This window comes from Zonotrichia leucophrys, chromosome 1A (assembly GCF_028769735.1).
Source record: "Zonotrichia leucophrys gambelii isolate GWCS_2022_RI chromosome 1A, RI_Zleu_2.0, whole genome shotgun sequence".
Classification (NCBI taxonomy): Eukaryota; Metazoa; Chordata; class Aves; order Passeriformes; family Passerellidae; genus Zonotrichia; species Zonotrichia leucophrys.
The window spans coordinates 9765684-9787567 of NC_088170.1; the positions used below are offsets into that span (position 1 = coordinate 9765684).

A 21884-nucleotide genomic window follows, 5' to 3' on the forward strand; every position below is an offset into this window, starting at 1 on the left:
TTTTTGTGAAGTGTAATAATAGCCAAAGTTAAGAGGTTAATATTATTGGTAGGCCAGATGGCACAAGATATCAGTAATGGGATATGGGGTTTTGGTAATGGGATAGGGAGCCTTTCACCTTTATGTCACCAGTTTAGATCTGCTCCAGGTTTGTAATGACCAAAGCTCGTTAGCATCTGACAGCTGCTTCTGGTAGAAATGCACTGGAGCCCTCAAGCCAGCCCCTCCTGCTGGGGAGGAATCCATAGAGCTGCCTGCAAACCCCCTCTGGATTGCTCATGCCAGATACAGGGGCTAAAGAAAACGTGCTCCATCATCCATTTTTTTGTCAAGTATGAATTTTAACCAAAATCCTTTCTTGATTTCAACAGAATGAAGGAAATCTGCCTCATTTCTGTAAAAAAGGTCTTTTGTTAATTACTATATTTTTTTACTGGACAGAGGAAAAATTGTCAAGGACTTTGTGCTGCTGAGAAATATTGGATAAACATTACACTGTTATGCACATCTTCCCCAGGTGTCTCTGCCTGTGGAATGGGGTTTTCTGCACTGGGTTGTAAGAGCTGGTTGTGCCCACAAAAAATATTGGGATCAGCTTCCAGGCACTGCTCTGCATGTACTCAAATGTCTGCACCTGCACTTCTAGGAAAAGCCAGAGAATAAACCAATTTTCAGGTGAACAAGCTTGTGTAGACTAGACCTGTTGCTCATGACTGATGGTGCAGGCTGTGACTTCAGGGTGTTAACAGAGTAGTGAAAGATGAAACAAAACTCACACCCCTTTTTTTAGGGTTTATGGGTAAGTATATGATGTAAAATCTCTGCTCTTAGCAAAAAATTACTGTGGAAAGATTGTGACCAAGGACAAGTGATTTATTTACTGGCAGTGCTTCCTCATTTTTGAAAACTACTGAGTAGAAAACAGCACCACATTTCTTTGAGGATCTATAAGACTTTTGAGTTGAGACAAAGGAGACAATCTATATTATATTTAGCCTACAGTGTACTTTTCTGGGTCCTGAGCAACACAACATCATTTGCATACTCTTTACATATCATGAAATTCAGCAGTAAAATTGGTGCAGCCTGAACAAAGAGATAGATCTGGGCAACAAACTTGTCAAGGGAGGAGATGTGTCCATTTTATTGCTCACATAAGTTAAAATTACTTACTTTGCACTTGGTCGTATCTCTTGGCCATTTTTGTACCACTTGAGCTCCACTGTTGGATCTGCTAGTTCCACCATGAATCTGACTTTACCTCCTTTGTCCACCTGGTATGCAGGATCGAGGCCTTTGGCAAAAGCTGTTGTGGAAGTCAAGAGTTATTTTAACATGAGGTCAGAAAACAAGAACATGGATGCTGAAATGACACTGCATAAATCTCATCAAAGCTGTCAGAATACATGCACACAATGTTATGCATCATAAGATATTCTCACACTGGTCTGCATGGAATCATCTAGAAACACTAGAAAAAGCACAAAGCTGTGCACATCTGGTTATCCTGACCAACATCAAGCTGGCATCTCTTCAAGACTTTGCAGTGTGACTGTATTCAAAATAGGAACAGCTAGATGCATCAAATGAAATAAATAAATAAAAATGAATGTAAAAATGAATATGGCCATAACATATGTTATGATGTGAAGAAAGAGGGTGTATCAGGATTACAGCTGGATTTGTGGAGGACTTCACCCACATAAAAAGGACACCTCCAGGAAACCAGTGACACAGGAAATGTATATACTGCATTCAGTTCTGAAATGCTGCCCAGGAACAAGCAGATGCCACAATAGTATAATTGTATTTATGCATGTGTGCAAACATGTTCTGTGGCATAACATGTATTTTATATAAACATGTATGTGGATGCAGCGGCCTGATCAGAGAGGAGAAAACAGGTTTCATTTTCCCACAGTGGACTTGTGAGACTTTTTAGGGAGTCACAGAAATGATGGCTTTCTACTCTGTTTTTTTCTGTTCTTCTCTAGGACTGTTTGTGAGAAAGATGTTTTTTCTAGCTAGCCAATCAAATAGAATGTGTCGAATCTGTCTATAAAAGACAGCATTTTTCGTATTAAATGTACTTCTCCTGCAAACCAGCCTTTGAGTGAATTTGTGTAATTTCAGGCTCAATGGTGACACGTGTATATATATATATTTCTGTATGTAATTACACCTCTCATACTATTCAGTAGGGTTGATGGGGACAGACAGGCCTAAATGTCCTCACCCAGTGCAGGGAGAAGGGTCTGTGGTACAGCTGGGATTTCTGAGCAATGGAGATTAAGTGCAAAACGAGATTATGAAGAGCAGACACTGCCTGTGTTTGGAGTGACCTCTGTTTAGAGCAGAAGATATTGGTGGTAACACAAGGTCTAATTTCTGTATTGCCTGATCAGGTAACACCTTTCCACACACCTGGGGCACATTATTCCCGATGGAACCAGTGTTTGTCTGAGAGGGAGGGATACTTTAGGTAAGCCCTGAGCTGGATCAAGTGTTTATGCTTCCACCATGGACCAGAGCTTCCTTCTGACTGACTCCTTACAGGAACGAGTTGTAGTGTGAAAGTTCTTTTGTGTGGAAGTGAGGCATATTTGGGTTTTAAGGCAAAGGGTTGTGTGTTAGCAATGAGCACAGGAATGGCTGAGTGTGAGCACTGAGCAAGGAGCACAGAAATGGGTGTGTGTGAGAATGAGCACAGGAATGGTTGTGTGTGAGAAGGGAGCACAGGAATGGCTGTGTGTGAGAATGAGCACAGGAATGGCTGTGTGTGAGCAATGAGCACAGGAATGGTTGTGTGTGAGAATGAGCACAGGAATGTGTGTGAGCACAGAGCACAGGAATGGCTGTGTGTGAGAATGAGCACAGGAATGGCTGTGTGTGAGCAGTGAGCACAGGAATGGCTGTGTGTGAGCAATGAGCACAGGAATGTGTGTGAGCAATGAGCACAGGAATGGTTGTGTGTGAGAATGAGCACAGGAATGGCTGTGTGTGAGCAATGAGCACAGGAATGGCTGTGTGTGAGCAGTGAGCCCAGGAATGGCTGTGTGCAAGCAATGAGCACAGGAATGTGTGTGAGCAATGAGCACAGGAATGGTTGTGTGTGAGAATGAGCACAGGAATGGCTGTGTGTGAGCAATGAGCACAGGAATGGCTGTGTGTGAGAATGAGCACAGGAATGTGTGTGAGCAATGAGCACAGGAATGGCTGTGTGTGAGCAATGAGCACAGGAATGTGTGTGAGAATGAGCACAGGAATGGCTGTGTGTGACCATAGACCCCAGGAATGGGTGTGTGTGACCTCAGAGCACAGGGATGTTCTGCCCCATCCTCACCTGCACTCTTCTTCACCTCCCTGCGCATGCGCTTCAGGCGTTTCAGCATGCCCCGCAGGTCGGTGATGCCGTACTGGAACGCGATCTTCTCGTACTCGCTGGGGTTTGCGTTCTTCAGCAGATCCCACACATCCACCTCGGGCTCCTCCTCTTGCTGCTTGACCTCCCTGGCGTTAGCAAAATAAAATTATGGGGCAAGAGTCAGCGAGGCTTAATCAAACCATAAAAAATAGGTGAAGCTGAATCTATGGTGAGGCTAGAAATGTTTTGGCCAAAATTTCAAGGCTGCCATCATATCTTTTTTACTTCCTTCCATATGATTGTAGTAGCTCAGAATGGCATTCACTCCTTCCTTTACACTTCTTCAAGGCAGAATTGGAATGCAAGTTTTAATTTGTCCTTTCCTGATACAATCACTTATGAGAATTTTTATATTGCTTCAATGTTCCCCAAAAACCACGGTTTGAAAATGTAATAGCATACAGGCTAATCCCACTTAAATCTGTTTTATCTGCTGTAACTTGAGTGGAATCAATCATAATTTATGATGGCACCACTGGGTCTAATCTGTACATTTCAAAATTATATAGAAATTTTATATATATGTTTCCAAACCCTGAGTCCCTGTAATTGCTGCTGTGGGTGACTGGCAACAGGACATTCAGGGGAAGCTTTGTCTGTTTATAGTTACACCACTGCTTCTCAGCATTACTTAAAGTTGTCAAATTAATAGGAACTGGAGATTTCCACACCAGCTTGGACTTGAAGGATGGATGTGTTCACTTCCATGTGTATCTCAGTCTTAAGAGCAGGACATGTGTTCAGAGGCCTGTGTGAGGAATCAGCTTTACACAGAAGTTTTAGTGCTGTATTTACTATCTGCAACTCCAGGCTAAGACAACCAATAAAGAGAAGTATAATTATTTTCTCAATGGCAGCCATTAAATGATAGAACAATGAAAGCATCCTAAACAAAATTATATTTTTTGGATTGACAGTTTAGCTCAAAAAAGTGAACTGCTGGAACAATACTGGAATTGAGGAAGAAATCTAGATTTTTCCTCCTGTAATATCATTAGGATCAGACCAGGATCATTCCAATTTGACTTAGCTTGTCTAAAAAAATCAGTACTTTTGAGAACAGAGCAAGAAAATAAAAAAAATACCAAGTTTTGCAATGAGGCACTATTAGAGCTGAGCTTTACGGAGTCAAAGAGACAATTTTCTTTGACATATACATAAATAGCACTAAAGACCCTGAGAATCTCTGCATAGTTGGATGAGGAACCATGGAAACCACTTTGCTGTTTAGTCCATGAAGTTTATTAATTTTCATAATATCTCTGTAATTTTAAAAAGGAGGAGAGGTTCTCCCTGAGCAGTCTTTCAAACAGAATAAATCTGAGACAGCAACGTAAGTTAGAGAATCTCAGGTATGTAATTCTGTACTTTGTTCCTTTTATCCTTTCCATCCACTCTGGGGGAATCCAAATAAAGCTCCCCTTTAAATCAGGCAGTGGTTGAGAATGAGGATCCTGACTTTCAACCAGACTGGAAGACTCAATTTCAGGCTCATTTTCCTCTTGCATAACTGGAAAATGAATTTTGATGCTTAGAGCAAGCCAATTTTGTTCTGAGACTTCAGTAGTTTGAGCTGAGGCCAGAGGCCAAACAGAGCAAGGTATTTCCTGAGCAGGCTGACTGCACACCTTGCTATGAAATCACTTTCAGATCTCTTTCCTAAATATGTGCATTTTTTTGCAAGATGTACTTGGAAAAAAAACCCAAAGAACCCCCCCAAAAAACCCCAACAACAAAACCAAAAAAAACCCCAAAACCAAAAACCAACAAAACGAGGACCTAAATATTTGAGTGACTTTTAGATCTTGTGCCTCCTGGAATGTCATGGTGCTACTGATCCACTGCATTGACAAAGACTATCCAGTCATAGTGTGGCTTACTGAGATAAGACTTGATACGTCTGCCTGCCAAGCAGCAGAAAATTAGAAAGTAGACAGTATATTGATTGTATGCATTTAGGTTTGGTTGTTTTTTTTTTTTCTAAAAAAAACATGTTTCAAATAGTATGAACCAAAAGGGAAAAGTTCTAGGTCTTTCCTTGGTCATACAACCATAAAAAAAAGAGAAAGAATGCACCTCCAACATTGCCTGTTGTAAAAATTGAAATAAAGCCATGGATTTGTCTTCCTAATAATGGATGTTAATATCCAGACACATGGATATTAATATCCACACTGTGGCTTAATTAACAATTTTATTCAATTAAGCTCAGAAATATGAGGTTGCATTTCAGGGCCTGAAGCAAGGTGAACCAATTTGACCAAAGTCAAATAATGGTGTCTAAAAACGAAATATTTACTTTATCCATTAAACACACAATAGATATTCCATGTTTATAAGGCTGGACAGTATTTATCTTACAAATCTTAAGAGTTAATTGTTAGTAAAGTGATATTATGTCTCTTAAATCACATTTATTTTTCCACAAAAACACCAAGACCTCTCACATGCATCTCTCATGTTACTGTGGAAACACCACACAGGCGGTCATGAGAACTGGCAAGTCTGATTAGTAGGATGAAAAGACAAACTGAAGGTCCTAATTAGGGATGAGAAGATTGAAAAAACAAAGACCTGGTGGATTAGAATTGGTCCAGGTAATTCTTTGTCTACTTTCTGCTTCAGATTTTCCTTTGTGCTTTAGTTGCTTAAATGCTATTCTCACCCTCATAGCCAATGAGCCCTTTGTGACCTTTTAATGTAATTAATGCTACAGATTTTCCTCCTTTAGAGTAAGTGGTAGATGAGAAAACGGATGTAATTCCTTTTTCCAGTTCTCTGTGATCAGCTGTCATTGATTTCCATGGCATATAGAATTTCTCTGCTTGATTTTAAAAGGTGATGAATTAACTATCTTGTCCTAACCTAGTGAAAGACTAAACTGGGTTTAAGATCTGAGATAACTAGAGACATAACTATCATAACACCAGATTTTCAAGGCAAATCAGAGAAACATGTACCCCAGGTTTTTTCCATCAAAACATTTGAGTTAGATAAAACATGACTGAGCATTTGGGTATTGTACATATTTAAAAAAACCCCTAAAAATAATTATACCAATATCTATGACTTGAAAGCATGATATATGATTTTTTTCATATCAGGATGCTTATAAAATCAAGTGAGGATGTAGCTACAGAGATAAATTTAACCCTTGCAGGTTTTTTTACTGTTGCACCGGACTCAATTTTCTGTACTGCTCATCCCTGTGAAGGAAATTTCCCCCCTGTGCTTTCCATGCAAACACAAAATAAATAGCAAGTGAACTAAATGTTATTGGGCTCTTTAGGCTGAGGCTCACTTCTTTTCCCAGCACAAATCTGAGCTTTCTTTTCTGCACACTTAGAGGCAAAAATAACAGAACATTTGCATATTATACTATGAGAATAAAAACCAGTTAGGAACATTAAAAAGCTGAAAGGTCACAAAATCCTTGAGGAGTTATTAATGCTACACCTGACTGTTTCTGTGGGTGAACCTAATGCTTTGCAATCCACACCTGTTCACTGCACCACTTGGTTCTCACCTACGTTTCAGGAGACCACTAAAGTCAAGTTCTCCTGCATCCTCTTGTCCTTCACCACTGTTATTGACAGAAAAAGATCAAATCTTTGTTTAATACAGGAAGACTTAGACAACACTCATTGCTCTACACTTCTCATACACTCAACAATGTCCAGAAACACAAATAATTGTATAAAACCAACACAAACTTGTATGCTTTTTCACACGGATTATGTTTCTGTAGGCGCTTGTGAAAAATAACACAAAGGTTTGCATTGCTTCTTCTTATACTTTGATGGCAAATTTTTGTAACTGAGTACATAAATTTGCCAAGGTTTGTGTTAGATTTCAGTAACACAAACAAATGGCAGCTAGTCAACACAACCAGCTTTGTTTTTCATTTCTGTAGTGGACAAAACAAAGGGCTTGTGCTGATCTCTTGCTGTGAAAACAAAACAAAGATTTGCATTGCTGGGTGATGCTTTTAACAATGCATAGCTCTGTCAAATACTGATTGAAAAGTACTTAACCTTAAGATTTTACCTTTCCCTAAATGAAGGGAGAAAACAGTTATAAAAAAGAATAAATGTTGTCCATTTTTACAGATAGAATCACAGTCCTATCAAGGTGCATTTCTTTCTATGATGTGATCTTTAGCAGAATTACCTTATCATAGAGCACATATAGACAAAAGAAATGTCCTAAATATTTGTAAAAAGGGAAAAATAGTGCAAATCTTAACTGAAATTTAATCAAGATTTTACATGCAAGATATTAGAAAATCAGAAAATACTGAGATATCTTTGTCTGCTTGGGCAGCGTAGTTACTGCATTTTTAAAATGTGCTAAAGAAGGAAATGCATCTTGAATATAATATTTTGTATTTACCTTTAAATTAAAGCCCCCTAAATAAAAGCAGTTATCTCTGAATTACAGCTTTACTTGTAAATTAACAAACTGCATTCATTATCTGTTTGTAAAGTATTTTCATTTGATATATTCTTTATAATTTCACCATAAAGAGATGACACCTATACTGGTTAGAATTGCTACTTTATCAAAAAGATAACAAACTTTAAGACACAATGCTTTATCTTAGATTCTCTGTGCTATCCTCTTTGCTGGTTTTCCTTATTGATGGTATTTATTGTTAGGTAACAAAGCCAAATCCTGTCTTCTTGAAATCAGAGGGAATTTTCTCTCTGCTTTTAATCAGTGCAGGATTGGGAGCAGGAACTTTCAAATTGTGGCTGACAGCTTTCAGGAAATATGCAGTAGAATATTTTAGTGAATGAAAATACATTTTAAAAACGAAAATACATTTTTTAAAACCTCCAAAGAAACATATATTTAATTGACTTAAAAGTTCAATTTTCCTTTAAATTAATGACACTTGTAATTTCACAGTAGGGGTTCTTAATATCATATGTAGTATTTGTGTGTTGTAACTATTTCATTCTAACCACCACCAATTACTCAAAATCCCACTTCTTTAATCTATGCTTACAAATACAGTTTTATAATTTATATCAAGTACAATTATCTGACACAAGTTCTGTGCATGCTATCAATGTCCATTACTGAGGAGCTGGATGGGATCACTGAAGTTACCTTCTTTTGAAAGCAGATCTGATGTCAATGGATGGAGCAGCTTGGGAAGATTCTATGAAATAACGGTAACACAGGAGTTAAAAACACAATTATATGTAATAATTTATGTAACGAGTGTGATTTGGAATATGAAATTTGTTGAGTTTCCTGCTGCATGACCAGCATTTGTGCTTCCCCTTTGGCACTAGGTTCTGGTATCTGCAAAGATGCTCAGTGTTAAGTGTATAATTTCTCTGAAGTACTTTCTGCAGTTCTGCAGAGATTTGTTTATCTGGTGTTTCTCTCCCTTCCCCTGCCTGCCTTATTCCCAGGCTCTGACCTTTTTGTCTCCTCATTTCCTTTGCTTTCTCCCCTGCTGGCATCTTGTGCTCTCTCCTTCCTCAGCATCAGAGGAAGGAGACAGAGTCAGTCTCCTCTGCAGCTACAGACTCACATTTATTGTCAGGGCAAGGAGAAATTCATTCCCCATGTGGGAATTACCCCTTTGGGACAGCCTGGATCAGATTAAATGGTTCTGATCCACAGACAGTAAATGAATGGAGCCAGTCTGGCCCCTCGCCTTGCTGACCTCTAAGCACACACAGAAAACCCTGAGTTTTGTGTGTCAGAGCCTGATTTGAGTTCAATACTGGTTTTACCTGCCAGCTTTTCTAATTTTTGGATTAATGTCTCAGATGGTATCTATTCCAGTGTTCATTTAGGCAATAAATTACAGACACAAGAAAATTCTCTAAGCTCTATGCTAAAAATGTTCGTTTTAAGTATTATTTCATTTAAAGGGTCTGAACAAAATAAGGGAAGGGAAGGGAAGGGAAGGGAAGGGAAGGAAGGAAGGAAGGAAAGGGAAGGGAAGGAAGGAAGGGAAGGAAGGGAAGGGAAGGAAGGGAAGGAAGGAAGGGAAGAGGAAGGGAAGGAAGGGAAGGGAAGGAAGGGAAAGGGAAGGGAAGGGAAGGGAAGGAAGGGAAAGGAAGGAGAAGGAAGGGAAGGGAAGGGAAGGGAAGGGAAGGGAAGGGAAGGGAAGGGAAGGGAAGGGAAGGGAAGGGAAGCTTATAAAGCTTTACAGATACAAATGGAACCTTACCAGTGACTTCAAGGTCAAAAGAGCAGCTATCAAACTTGTCCTTGTAAGACACTTCACAGCGATAGTTCCCTGCATAGTTTTCCTTAGCTTTGATGATCTGCATCTCAAATGTATGAATCTAAAAATCAAGCATAGTAATTCGTTAACATGGGGGAATGCATTTGCGCAAAGCAGAGGTTAAAACATGACATGAGTCTTTCAGACATGTACCATAAACAGGGAACAACTCAAATAATGGGCTCTGAAAAGAAACTGGAACCCAGAAATGGCATCAGAAAACTTTGATTTCCCCACCATTACTTGTCCTGAGTTGGGAGAGCAGAAAATCTGCTTCTGCAGAGGGTCAGAGATCACCACTGAAGCCAGGGTTAGACTCCACTGCTCTTGAACTTCTGCCTGTTGCCTTAAACTGATCTTTAAACTCTCTTTGGAGCTTTGCCCCCATAAGAAGGAAAAGTGAAGACACACCTTGGTGTGACGCTCAAAGGACTCCTTCAGCTGCAGGTGCTTCCCTGCTTTGCTGGCCAGATCCATCCATTTTCCTTTAAACCACTTAACGTTTGGCTTTCGGAGAAGATCTTTGGCTTCTACTTTGGCTATAAATGTAATATTCCCACCTTTCAGAAAGAGAAAAGAATAACGCATCTGTTGAGGAACACGTGGTTGGTCAGTTGCGTCTCTACAAGTTCCTTTCACTTTTGTTCCATTCAGCCACCATGTGTTCTACCACAAAATTAAGAGTCAGATGGAGTCACACAGACTATGAAAGTACTGCAGTAGAACAGAGGTTAATGATTTTGGGTCTGAAAGCTTTCTGCTGCTACTCTGCCGTGGAAATCTACAAAATTAGAGGGTTTTGGGAAAGCTGCAAAAGGCAGGCCTCAGAGGCAGTAGAACTGTGATTAGAGCTAAGCAGCAGCCATGAGATAGGTCAGCAGAAAGAGTATTTAAAAAGTAGAAAAGCAAAGACAAATAGAACAATGGTCTGTGTATTAATGCTTGTCTAGAATCACTCTCTAAGCTGCAGAAAAGTTTCTCTAGCAAGATATTAGGAAGTTTGAAGCTTAATAATGAAGCTCTGTACATTGTGTTTGAAGGCTTACAAGCAGGTATTGTATTTGAAATAAGCAAGCATTGTTTTAACCAAAGGTACGTGTGCTTATAGTGGTTGGATAGAACTACTGCCAATGTGCTTTTGCTTTGTGTGATTGGTCAAAAAACTTTTAAAGTAAGTTGTAACATCAAGTTCTTGGTCTGCTGCCTGGGATGCAAGCTGATGGCATCTTCCCATTGTATAGCCATGTAATGAGGGTGATGCTAGAAAATAAAACAGCTCAAGGCACGTTCCCAGCAGTCCCATCCCATTTGTGATTTGTACATAGACCCCGGCCGGTGATATTCTGCATAAGATCTTCTTGATAACAGTGCAGCCAACAGTATCAAAATACCGGCTTTCTTCCCCAGAAACTGTACCTCTTACTAAATTTACCTCAGTAAATTATTAGATTTTGAGCTTGTTTTGAATTAAACAATTGGGGTTTTACTTCTCTGAATACAGTCTTTTTGCCTTCAGAGTGGAGTTCCCATCCAGCTAAAACCAGAGGCAGTTCTTGCAGCTGAGGGCAGAAGCTGAGTGCCACAGAACCTGCCCACACCATTCCCAGCTCAGCCTCTGTCTCTGGGAGTGGCTTTTGGTTTTGTTCCCAGGCACTTACCAACACTCACTGTTCCACTCTGAGGTTTCTCGACGAATAGAGTGGATCTTTGGGCATCATCATCACGCTTCTCCGACTCCTCTGGAGCTCCTTCTCCAAGAGACCATACTGAGGTGCAGACAGAAGGGGAAATATCAGTGATCTGAGGGTGTTTCACTCCCTCCAAAGTACACTTACCTGAACTTCCTAAACTCTCTAGCCCTAGCACCTTTCTCTTCTGATGTCCTGAAAGACTTGTGAGTTTTTGTTCACACTGACATCCATTGCTTGGCTGTCACATTGTGTACAGTTCCTGCAAGAGCACTACCTCTGTGGTGATGGAAAATGAAACTCAGGGAGGAAGAGAGGGAAACCTGATCAGCCAGGACGGGCACTGAGCAACTTGAAGGGCACCAGCATTCAACCATGAGTGCTTTACAGAGGTGATGCACAAAATCAGCTCTTTGTTTTTCAGAAGAGATAGAGGTTCTGAAAACACAAACAGCTAGAAGCACAAAAATCCCTACATCTGATGCACAGTTTCAGTGGATCTCTCTCAACCCAAACTAAGTCCATTGTACAAGCTGGTTCTTCCTCTATGTCTGCAAAGTAGGGCAGGAATGAAGCTCACTTCTGAACTTGCTTCTTTTCTTCCATGACAGAAGCAGAGAATGTGGGGATCTGTCAATACCATATCCTGCCATGTGAATTTTATGTGATATTTTATGGAAAAAGTAGTTTGTCAGATGGAAATGATTGTGAAATATGTTCAGACACAGCAGCTTCCCTTCTGGAAAATGGGACTTTGGAACTGAAAAGGAACAACAGTACTGAGAGAAGCAGCAAAAGTGTGCTCTCCTCAGGGCAGAGCACTGTACCAGGTGGGCTGTGTGATTCTGTTTTTCCTGTCCAGATAAACAGTGATTCTTTCTGTTTATCTGGACAGCCCTAGCTTTGTGTTATGCCATTACATCTTGTGTAAAACCATGGTCAAAACTGATTCCTTGCAGAAAGTACAAGGAGAGAAAGGCGGTGAATGCCTGTCTCTTTTGTGCTCACTTTCTGCAGAGAGGCAAAGCTCATGTCTCATATTCCAATCTGAAGTCCAAATGTCACATCTCTGTTTTTTGAGGAGTTATTGCCAGCACAGAGAGGAAACTAATTCAAGTTAGAGATCAGAATAGTCTTTCTGATATGTAGTGATTACTGCTGTGAAAAATTTTCAACTCATGAAAATTTTTACCATCCAGAAACGCGACGCAGCTCATGGCAACCATAGGAAAATGCAAACAAATTGCTTTTATTATCCTAAAGCCTATTATGGATTTTAAAAAGGTATCAAAATGCTAGATAACTTTGCTATAAAGTGTTAGTGTTTCAGTCAATTGTGGGTGGTGTGCCTAGCACCTCTGTATATGCCTGCTTGTACAATATTTCCCACAGGTGAAGACATTCATGTATATACACACATGTATGTACACATATATACACACATACATGGAATGATTTACACAGACATAAATGAACACAAATATATATAGATACAGATCTATATATACTCTCTATAATCTAAAATTTTAGATTATACCACTCAGAGATGGCAATATATGGAAACAACATGAGAACAAGTGAAGGTTACTGGTAGTAAGAGGATGAAGTGATGATAGCACAGGATCTGGTCACGTGCAGCAACAAACCTAACACACCACGGGGTGAAATGGAAAAAGAGTATTAATAAATGGAAAAATGATATTAATAAATGGAAAAAAGCTTACACAGAGTCATTAATTTGGTACCACATAAAGGAACATCTAAATATTATCATCACCTCTAGATATTAATTAAACAAAGAGAAGGAGGGGAGGGTTTGACGCAGGCTGGCATAGGCGGCTATGCCAGGTCCATAACCATGGTTGAAGTACCAGCTGCTCATTTTGTTCCAGAGGCTGCAAATCCTGAAACCACCAGAGTGGGTGCAGTGTGGGTTACCTGCCAGGGTAGGAAGAAAGAGGTTATGATGATTTTTGCTAAGTTTTCCCCACCGTCCTCTGAGGTGTGAGAAGAAGCCATTCTCCTACAGTCTTCTGGGAGCTGTGTGTGGGATTCCCAGTCTTCTGGGACCTGTGTGAGGCTGGATGTAGGAATGGAATTCCTGTAGGCTGAGGAGGAATGGAACAGCTATGTATCTATCTATACAGACACAGATATAGATAGATAGGTATGTATGTATGTGCCAAACACATGTCCTGTTCTGTGCAGCACAGCCTTCTCACTCCTGGTTCAGCTGCTGGAATCTTATTTGCCCTGGTACTTTGAGTTATTTCAACAGCTACAGTTTGCTGCTGTCTAAACAACAAAAATAAAGTATTATCTTTTAAAAATAAAGTCTAGAAAGTATTTTTGTTATGTAATTTTGGGAGTGTTTCTCAGGAGGTCTCACCTGAATCCTTTCTTTCCGCTGGCTTAGACATCCCATCTGAAAGGGAAGAGCAACTTAGATGACACCAGCTCAGAGATCACAGCTTTACTGGCCTCAGATCACTGGGATTTTAAGAACATTGATTCTTCATACAAGAAGATTGGACTAAATATTTGGGACCATATCCATGAGGAACTACGTGAATACCAAAAAAATGTGAACAGCTAAGAAAAACCCCCAGAAATCTTCCCCAATTTTCTCTAGAAATATCTAAATTAGTTTAATTCCATTGAAGAGTTTCTTCAGAAAGGTTACATGAGGCGGATGCTTTTTCTATGATTTGTGTAGTTCCAGGTAAAAGAGGAATTTTCATTCCTCAATATTTGTCTGAGGGACAGTATTTTGATTATTTAAACAGTATACTTATTTATCTGGAGTTGCTTTTGGATCTACTAACCAATATTTTACCTTCTGCTGGGAGATTTACTAAAGACCTCAAGACAGGACTGGAAAGGGACTTAACTGATAGAAGGGTCTTGTACTTCTGAGCAGAGGTTAATAAAATATAGGGCACTTTAAAAAATTTTCTAAGCTGTATCTTTTGAGTTCAGTCTGCCTGTTTGGACTCTTTCTTCATTAATATTCAAGAGAAAAATACATACATACATACACACACAAAGCATTATCACAGTCCTAACCTGCTGGTGGAGTACTAACTGAGGTGTCATCTTCATCTGTGAAAAGAAATACAAATGAAAAAGCACATGAAGAAACTGAAAGCACAGGCGATCATCTGCTTTAAAACAACTACATGAAAATGTAAAACCTGCAAAAGAAAGGGAAATAAATTGCAATATTCAGGAGCATTCACAATGGAAGATTCAAACTGATGAGAGAAGCTTTGCATAATTCAGTAGCTGAAATGGTAAACCTTGATGTTTCAAGCAAGTAAAGAACAAGATGAGATGTGGGCTGTGATCTATGATTAAATCATGAGTTTATATGAGAGCTGCGGAGTGATTCTGTTTGTTAGAGATGTAATCCACAGTAATTACAATAAGAAAGCCACAATGAAATGAAGGAGAATCACATATCTAACCTGAGGAAGATGTCATTTCTCTGATGACCACGTCTGCAATTAAAATGTGCACCACATATGCATTCAGCATTATTAAATCAAGATATGAAAAGTTAAAACTAGTCCCCTCTATTTATACTTTGTAATTTCTACAGTATAATATTAATTTAAAGTGCAAGGAATACACAACTCATTTTTTCCTCATATCAGCAGGAGAATAATTTTAAATAAGGAAAGAACTATTATCACCATGCTGGATTTTCCTTTTGATCACACTAAAAGTTGACTGTCATGAGGTATTAAATTGCTACAAGCAGTTGTTACTGAGATATTTTAAAATGTTTAGTCATATAGAATATGTTGAGGCTTATATTTATAAAATATATAATGTTTTATATATTTTTATATATTTTATAAAATATACATTATATAATTATATATTTATAAAATATATAATCTATTTATAAAATAGAAAATTTTTAGTCATACAGAATATGTTGAGGCTTATATTTATAAAAATCAAAAGCCTGAGAAAAACCTGAAATGGGCATTAAATGGAAATAATGTAATCATGATTACTGGAAAACCAGAATAAGGTAAAGACCATCTTTACAAGAGTCTCTTTGAATTTTAGATGTTGACTAGAAACCTCAGAGATCAGCTTTGACAAAAATAAGCAAAAAGGTCATAGTGTCTTAAAATCCTAATGGTAAAAAGTAAGAAAATAACCAAAGTATCCTTTGAAAGATAAAAATAAACCACATATATTTAGAATTTAATATACAAGTTTTATGAAGATAACATGTTTTTATACAGGATGAGAGAATAATCTATAGAACACTTCAAAATGGAGAACAGTTAAACAAGATCAACTTTGGAAAAATATTAACCCACATCTTTAAGGATAGTCTTTTTGGGGGTTGGATTTTTTTATATCTTGTATTTGTGTATCCATAATGAAATTTTAAATCTGAAGTTATCCTTTGATTTTGACCTTAAAGTTATAATTTATTGATATTTTTTCAAGAAAAAATTTCATAACCATGACAAAAGCACATATGAAATATAGTTGCATTTTTATTAACACTGGCAATATTGAATTTTTGGATTTGTTTAACCACTAAAGCCTAATTAAAAGTCTGTTAATAGAATTTGTTTACTTCAACCATAACATTTTACTCATTCCTTTTTAATGATTCATCAAACTTCATTTTAAAGATCCCTTGGGAGGAGGATGAAAGTTGTAAAAGGTTTGTCTACACATGAAGGATTAATGTGTTATCTTGCAAATATCTTTTCTTATTCACAGAAAAAAAGAAACAAAAAAAACCACCAGGAGTAATGGAAGAGTTCTCATGAGCTGTATCATCCAATGCCACAAGCAGATGTTGAAAATGTTGATTTTCAGTTAAAGCACAGTAATGATTAAGTCATGTCAGACGTTTTAACATACTGCATAAGCAGCTAAATGGATGCAAGGCTATTTGCTTCCACTGCAAATATTTCTCCATATTTCATGAAAGCATTAAGTGTGCTTTCAGCTCTTTTGGTCAATGATGTCACCATTGTGATTGATGATGGCTCAAAGAGCCATTTGACTGAAAAAAAATAATTAGGACCAGCACAAAACATTTGATGTAATGCATCCTACATGATGATGTATGATAATCAAGTTATGAAAGGATCACTCAGTTTTCTCTTTCATTTAATCATTTGAAAAAGTAAAAAACCCAAAAAGAAGTTATTCGTTTTGCAGGGGGATTGGTTGGGTTTCTCCAGGGTAATCTCTCATTTTTCAAACAAAATGTTAACATCAAAGACAAACAAAGGAAACAAGCAAACAAACACGTCAGAAGAATAAGGATGAAAGCCCAATTGAATGTTTTAGAAATGTAAAGAGTATGAAAACACTACATGCTGGAGGGTTTGTTTTGATAAATGGGTAACTATCAATCCATCACTCCTTCCATCTCAGGCTGATAAATGGGTAATTATCAATCCATCACTCCTTCCATCTCAGGCTTCTAGGACTAAATGGACTGAGTTTGGTTCAGCAGCTACAGCCAATTCAGTTTCTGTGATGAATGATTGTTTATGCTAAAATAAAGTCTATCTGAAGATTAGAAAAACAGCAAAAATACCAGATCTGTCAGTAGAACTATGATCATTAGTTCACTACCCTTATCTTCTGCAAGTAAACTTTTAATGGGATGTATTTTTCAATCTCTTGCATGATAAGAGTTTGTTATGGGGAAATCAATTGATTCATTTGACAGCAGGCTGATAAGATGAATTACTCTATAGAAAACTTTATTCTTTGTCTATGGCACACTCTCATTAACATATAGGGTAATAGTGTTTATTTTTCTTGTTTCTAAATCATGACATTAACTGTGGAGCAGACTGAGCTGGATCAGGAATAGATTCTTCAGGATGAAGGCACTTTCCATATCTCCAAAGAAGCTAACCTAAACACATTTAGTGTAACCTAAACATTAAAATTTCCAACTGCTGGCACAGCAAATGTAGAAATACATGTCCAAAATAAAGAAATTACTGACTTATATATGAGCTGCTGGTATCAAGAATTTTAGACCTACTTTCCCCTGGTTTGAAACATCCCACACAAAATGGAAGCTGCTATTCTGCCATCAGCCACATTGCTGGCAAACTCAACATTGCGAAGGAGTGTCAAAAACCTATTAATTGTAAATAATTTTATTTTTCTATTCTACTGTTCGTGCTGAAATTACAGAGCACAGCAAGACTGAGAGTCTCAAATTTAGTTGACTTCAATTACCAATCTGATTTTCAAAGGGAATCCAGCAGTCCCATCAAGGGGACTTGGCACTTTGGAGATGGTAAATGAAGCACATACCAACAGGGGGGAGGGTTTAGTAGGGAGATGAATGGATAAGTGAAACTTGGGAAAATACAAGGATGACACATGCAATGAACATTTTAGTAGATGGCTGGAAGAAAACTAGAGGAAACTATTAGTAAAATATACAGAAATTTTAGTAGCTCTCTGAATGGCTGGATGGGACCTAAAAAAAGGAATGAGCAAATTTATAATAAAATTTTACTGTTATTCCAGCAAGCGGGAACAAAATTATAACATATTCAATCTGTAAGATAATGCTAAAATTAAAAACAAAGACACAAGCATTTAAATTGAATGAATATAAGACTATGTAGTAAATTTGGAGGATTTGTACTGATTCACTTTGTTTCTCCAAAAATAAAAAGATGATCACATATATCCTGAATTTTTACAACATCATTATAGATCTTTTAAAACTGATTTATTTTATGAAAGAAAATTTTATGTTTACTGCTCTGAGCTACTAATTTACAGGAAAATAACCATGAGATACAAAGAATTTACCACGCTGTTTTTCATTTCATAACTTTACAGTGAACACAAAGGAATATAAATATGTAATTTCACACAGACAATAAGTACCAAAAAGAAATAGAACAGTAAAACAGACACACAGATAGGTATATTCTATCTTCCTAATATCAGTGAATATTTTCTTGGGGATGAGGTGGAAATGATGGACTATGGGATTTACATGGGGTACCAAGATTTCTTTCCTAGATGTCAGGTTCCAGCACAGGCCCATTTCAGGTTCCTGCAGTGTCTACAGTCTATCTCAGAAATTATCAGCAAACAGGACACAACATCTGGCACACAAATATTGCATAATTGCTGTGGAATTCAGATATGAAATGTTTCCCATTTTGTTTCCATTCAGGGAAGTACCTAAATCTGCTACTTATGAAGATGCAGAAAGTCTTTTACATATAGCTAATATAAAAGCTCACATCTAGATGGTTCTGTCATAATTTCCTTGCTGAACTGTTCAGTTTCAAGTGTAAATGATTTTGGACATATTGGAAAAATGGAACCTTTTCCCTTTTTGTGAATTATGCTCACCATTATAAAGTTGTTTGTTTTTTTTTCCTGGCACACAAACCTGAAGGAATAAATCTATGAAAATACATTTTCCTGTATTTGGTGATACTCTGCAGAAAAACAAGAGCTGATAGGAACAACTGCTCTGTAACTAATTTTTAAAAGTATTACTACTGAGTGTCTGGCAGTGACATCTCCTTTGCTTTGCAGAGGTGACAGTTTCACTGGAGCATGGCAGAAGGTCATCTGTCTATTAATATTCAGACTTTCATTGGAATTTTAATGGAGGCAACAATTCTCCATAGTAGGATCTCAAGGTATATTTTTTGGTAGCAAAATCCTCCTAGCAGGTTTCTCTTAGGAGGAACATTTTTCCTCCTAGAAAATAGTTGTCTCATTCACTAAATTCAAAACAGAAACATAATAATGTATAAGAAGATAATAGAAGTTTTGGATGAGTTACCTACCATGTTTTCATTTTTATTCAGTGAAATGTAGGCTTGTAAGCAGTGAGGAAATCACCATTCATGTTCAGTTTGGGAACAAACATTTTTCTCATATCCAAATTAAAGCAAGCAGAACTAACTGTTGGAATAGCTTGAGGCAAGACTTTCATCTTTTTTCCTATCATTAGACATGCAAATTATTTCTGAATTGCATTTCCATTACCAAGTTGACAGATTTGATTACTCACACAAAATTTTGTGTGTCAAAATAATTGCTCAATGCAATGATAACTGGCAAAATAGCATGCACTGAAGTCTGGTTCAGCATTCTTATTTTCAAAAGGGTACTTGAATCACACATTCTCAGTGTTTATATTTTGACTCTGCTGAGAAAAATAGCCATGCATGCCTTTGCCAAATAAATCTGCAAGTATCCAGTATACACCCAGTCTGTCTAAAAGAGAGGATTTTGTTTGGAAGACAGCAAAAGCCAGAATACATTTTCAAGCAAGCCATTTCTTGATTTGCCATGAAAAAGCATAACCATGCCAGATGAAAAGCAAGCACAGCATCAGTTGTAAGCATATCTTGGTCTGCTTTAGCCTTTGATCAGAATTAAGTTTAAAAAAAGATATTATTCTTCTCAAAATAACCTGACGGGGTGTTTGATTCCTATTTTGGCAGGGCTCCTACAAAAAGCAGAGAATTTGGCCCAGTTCCCTCAAAATGCGTCCTCCTAACCAGAAGAATTGACAGCAGAGCTAGAATATAATCTCAGCAGCACACAAATATGTGCTAAAACTGGAGCTGGTTATTGCACACACTGCTGGTGGAACATTTATCTGTTTGTTCACAGCAGGCACCTCAATCACACGTTTCAGAACCTGTAAAGAGCTCATCTGCTGGGCTCCAATGAGGACAGAAAGATTAATGTGTGATTTTTAAATTTCCAATTAAAAATCTATGGGGCTTTCTGAAAGGTATAATATCAAGTTTCTGTGGTAGAACAGAAACAGCTTAGAATGACAGCAGGACATTGTCCACTTTATTGAAAAGCAACCAATGTGCACAATATTTGAGTTTTAGCAAGCTTGGTCAGGGGCAACAGCCAGGCTCATTTAAACACAGCTTTCTGCTCATGGAAATCACTTGTAATTTGGTCCATTTATTGAACAGTCAATATAAATACTGTTGCTAAAGCATCTGTCTGGTTTGCAGAATTTTAAAAGATATTCATGAGTATCATAATTTCCTTGGGCTGGCTAAGTCATGCACAAAAAGGATCTAGGAAGCCTCATATCACACTTCTGAAATTTAGCACCAAAATTCTGAATTAAAGCTCAAACAATCCAGCATCAGAACAGCATTTAGTTTTCTTTACTGCCCATTTTTAAAGTATGGTTTCAGACTTACCTTTGCCCTTTTCATTTCCACCCTCCTGTGGCGCTTTTTGTTCTGTGTAGGAAGTACAAGTATAGTTTTGAGAGGATCTTAAAGTAAAAAGAAAGACTTACACAGCATTTAAAAATGCAGGTTCTGCTAGTATTGGAAAAACAACATTAAAGAATGATTGATATATGTGTATATGTAATATACAGTTGCAATCCTATACAACATTTTACAACCTGTGCATATCAATGCAATTTCTGTGTTTTGAACAAGACATTTAAGATTGATGTTCTGGGACTCAGTGGAAAAAATAAACTGGGTTTTTAGGAGCAGCAGTTGTTAGTCTCTTGTTCTCGGGATAATTTGCAAAAGCTTTTGAAATTAGTAACATATCATTGTTAATTGGAAAGAAACTGGATCAGACATGAGTTACTGCCACTCAGTTGATCCTTAAGAAAAAGGACAGAGTGTATTGAGGATATTCTTTAATTCTTTATCATCATCTTCATCATTATCAACATAGTCTTGCTGAGACTACTTGTATTCAGTTTCTTGATCAGAACTGCCAGCCTGTCCTCTACTCCAAGCAGGTGAATGTGAATTATTTTTTACCTCGTCTGCATGAGAAAACTTGGACTGTGCTTTAAACAAAACAACAATTTCCACATTTTCTCTATTTCAGGATTTGATAGGATTCCTATTGGTTTTGGTTTCCTACTTCATTCAGTCTGGAATCTTGTCAAATCATGTGCTGTCTTCAAGGTATAAACACTCAATATCCTGTTGCCTGTGAGCAATGGCTTTCTGTGGCAAACTTACCTGTCAGCTGCCTGACAGAACATGGCTTTGGGTGATCCTAACATTGTCAGGATGGAATTAAGATAATTTTTGTTCCATGGAGAAAACATCTGCAAGAGCCAGTTGATACTCTGATTATCCTGATTTCTTGTTCCCATTTGTGCAGCCACAGTAACTATGAAAATTAAAGCTGAAACTTAAAAGGAAACGCCACATTCTGGTAATGTGACAGACTCATCGATGCTTCAGTCTAGATTCCCTAAATTCCCAAATCCAGCTGTCAGGCTGTCCATCTTGGCCAGATGTTCCTTTTTTAATGGGACTTTTGCTACAGTAACACTTTCTTTTCCCAGTAGGAACAGGAATCAGAAGATTTCAGTGATCCTAGCAGATGGTAGCATGTCTACATATTATTTGAAAACTTCATCAAAGTGCTCCACACTTGTGGCTTGACACTGAGATCTGGAAAGACCTCTCACAGTGACTTCCTAAAAATTTCCTGGTGCAGTTCAAGGTGC

General features: G+C 37.8%; 1 protein-coding gene across 1 annotated transcript in view; it reads right to left on the bottom strand.

The window, feature by feature from the left end:
- The window catches only part of MYBPC1 (myosin binding protein C1), a 49617-nt gene extending 28186 nt beyond the window's left edge, over positions 1-21431 (bottom strand). The window contains exons 1-12 of the mRNA XM_064729972.1: positions 21388-21431; positions 20593-20669; positions 14833-14865; positions 14432-14467; positions 13755-13790; positions 11336-11443; positions 10089-10237; positions 9621-9738; positions 8540-8591; positions 6951-7007; positions 3344-3510; positions 1174-1306 (exon numbers count right to left, since the gene is read on the bottom strand). Coding sequence (XP_064586042.1) covers positions 1174-1306; positions 3344-3510; positions 6951-7007; positions 8540-8591; positions 9621-9738; positions 10089-10237; positions 11336-11443; positions 13755-13790; positions 14432-14467; positions 14833-14865; positions 20593-20669; positions 21388-21431 — 1010 coding nt within the window. The remainder of the gene's footprint in view (positions 1-1173; positions 1307-3343; positions 3511-6950; positions 7008-8539; positions 8592-9620; positions 9739-10088; positions 10238-11335; positions 11444-13754; positions 13791-14431; positions 14468-14832; positions 14866-20592; positions 20670-21387) is intronic.
- Positions 21432-21884: the final 453 nt, after the last annotated feature.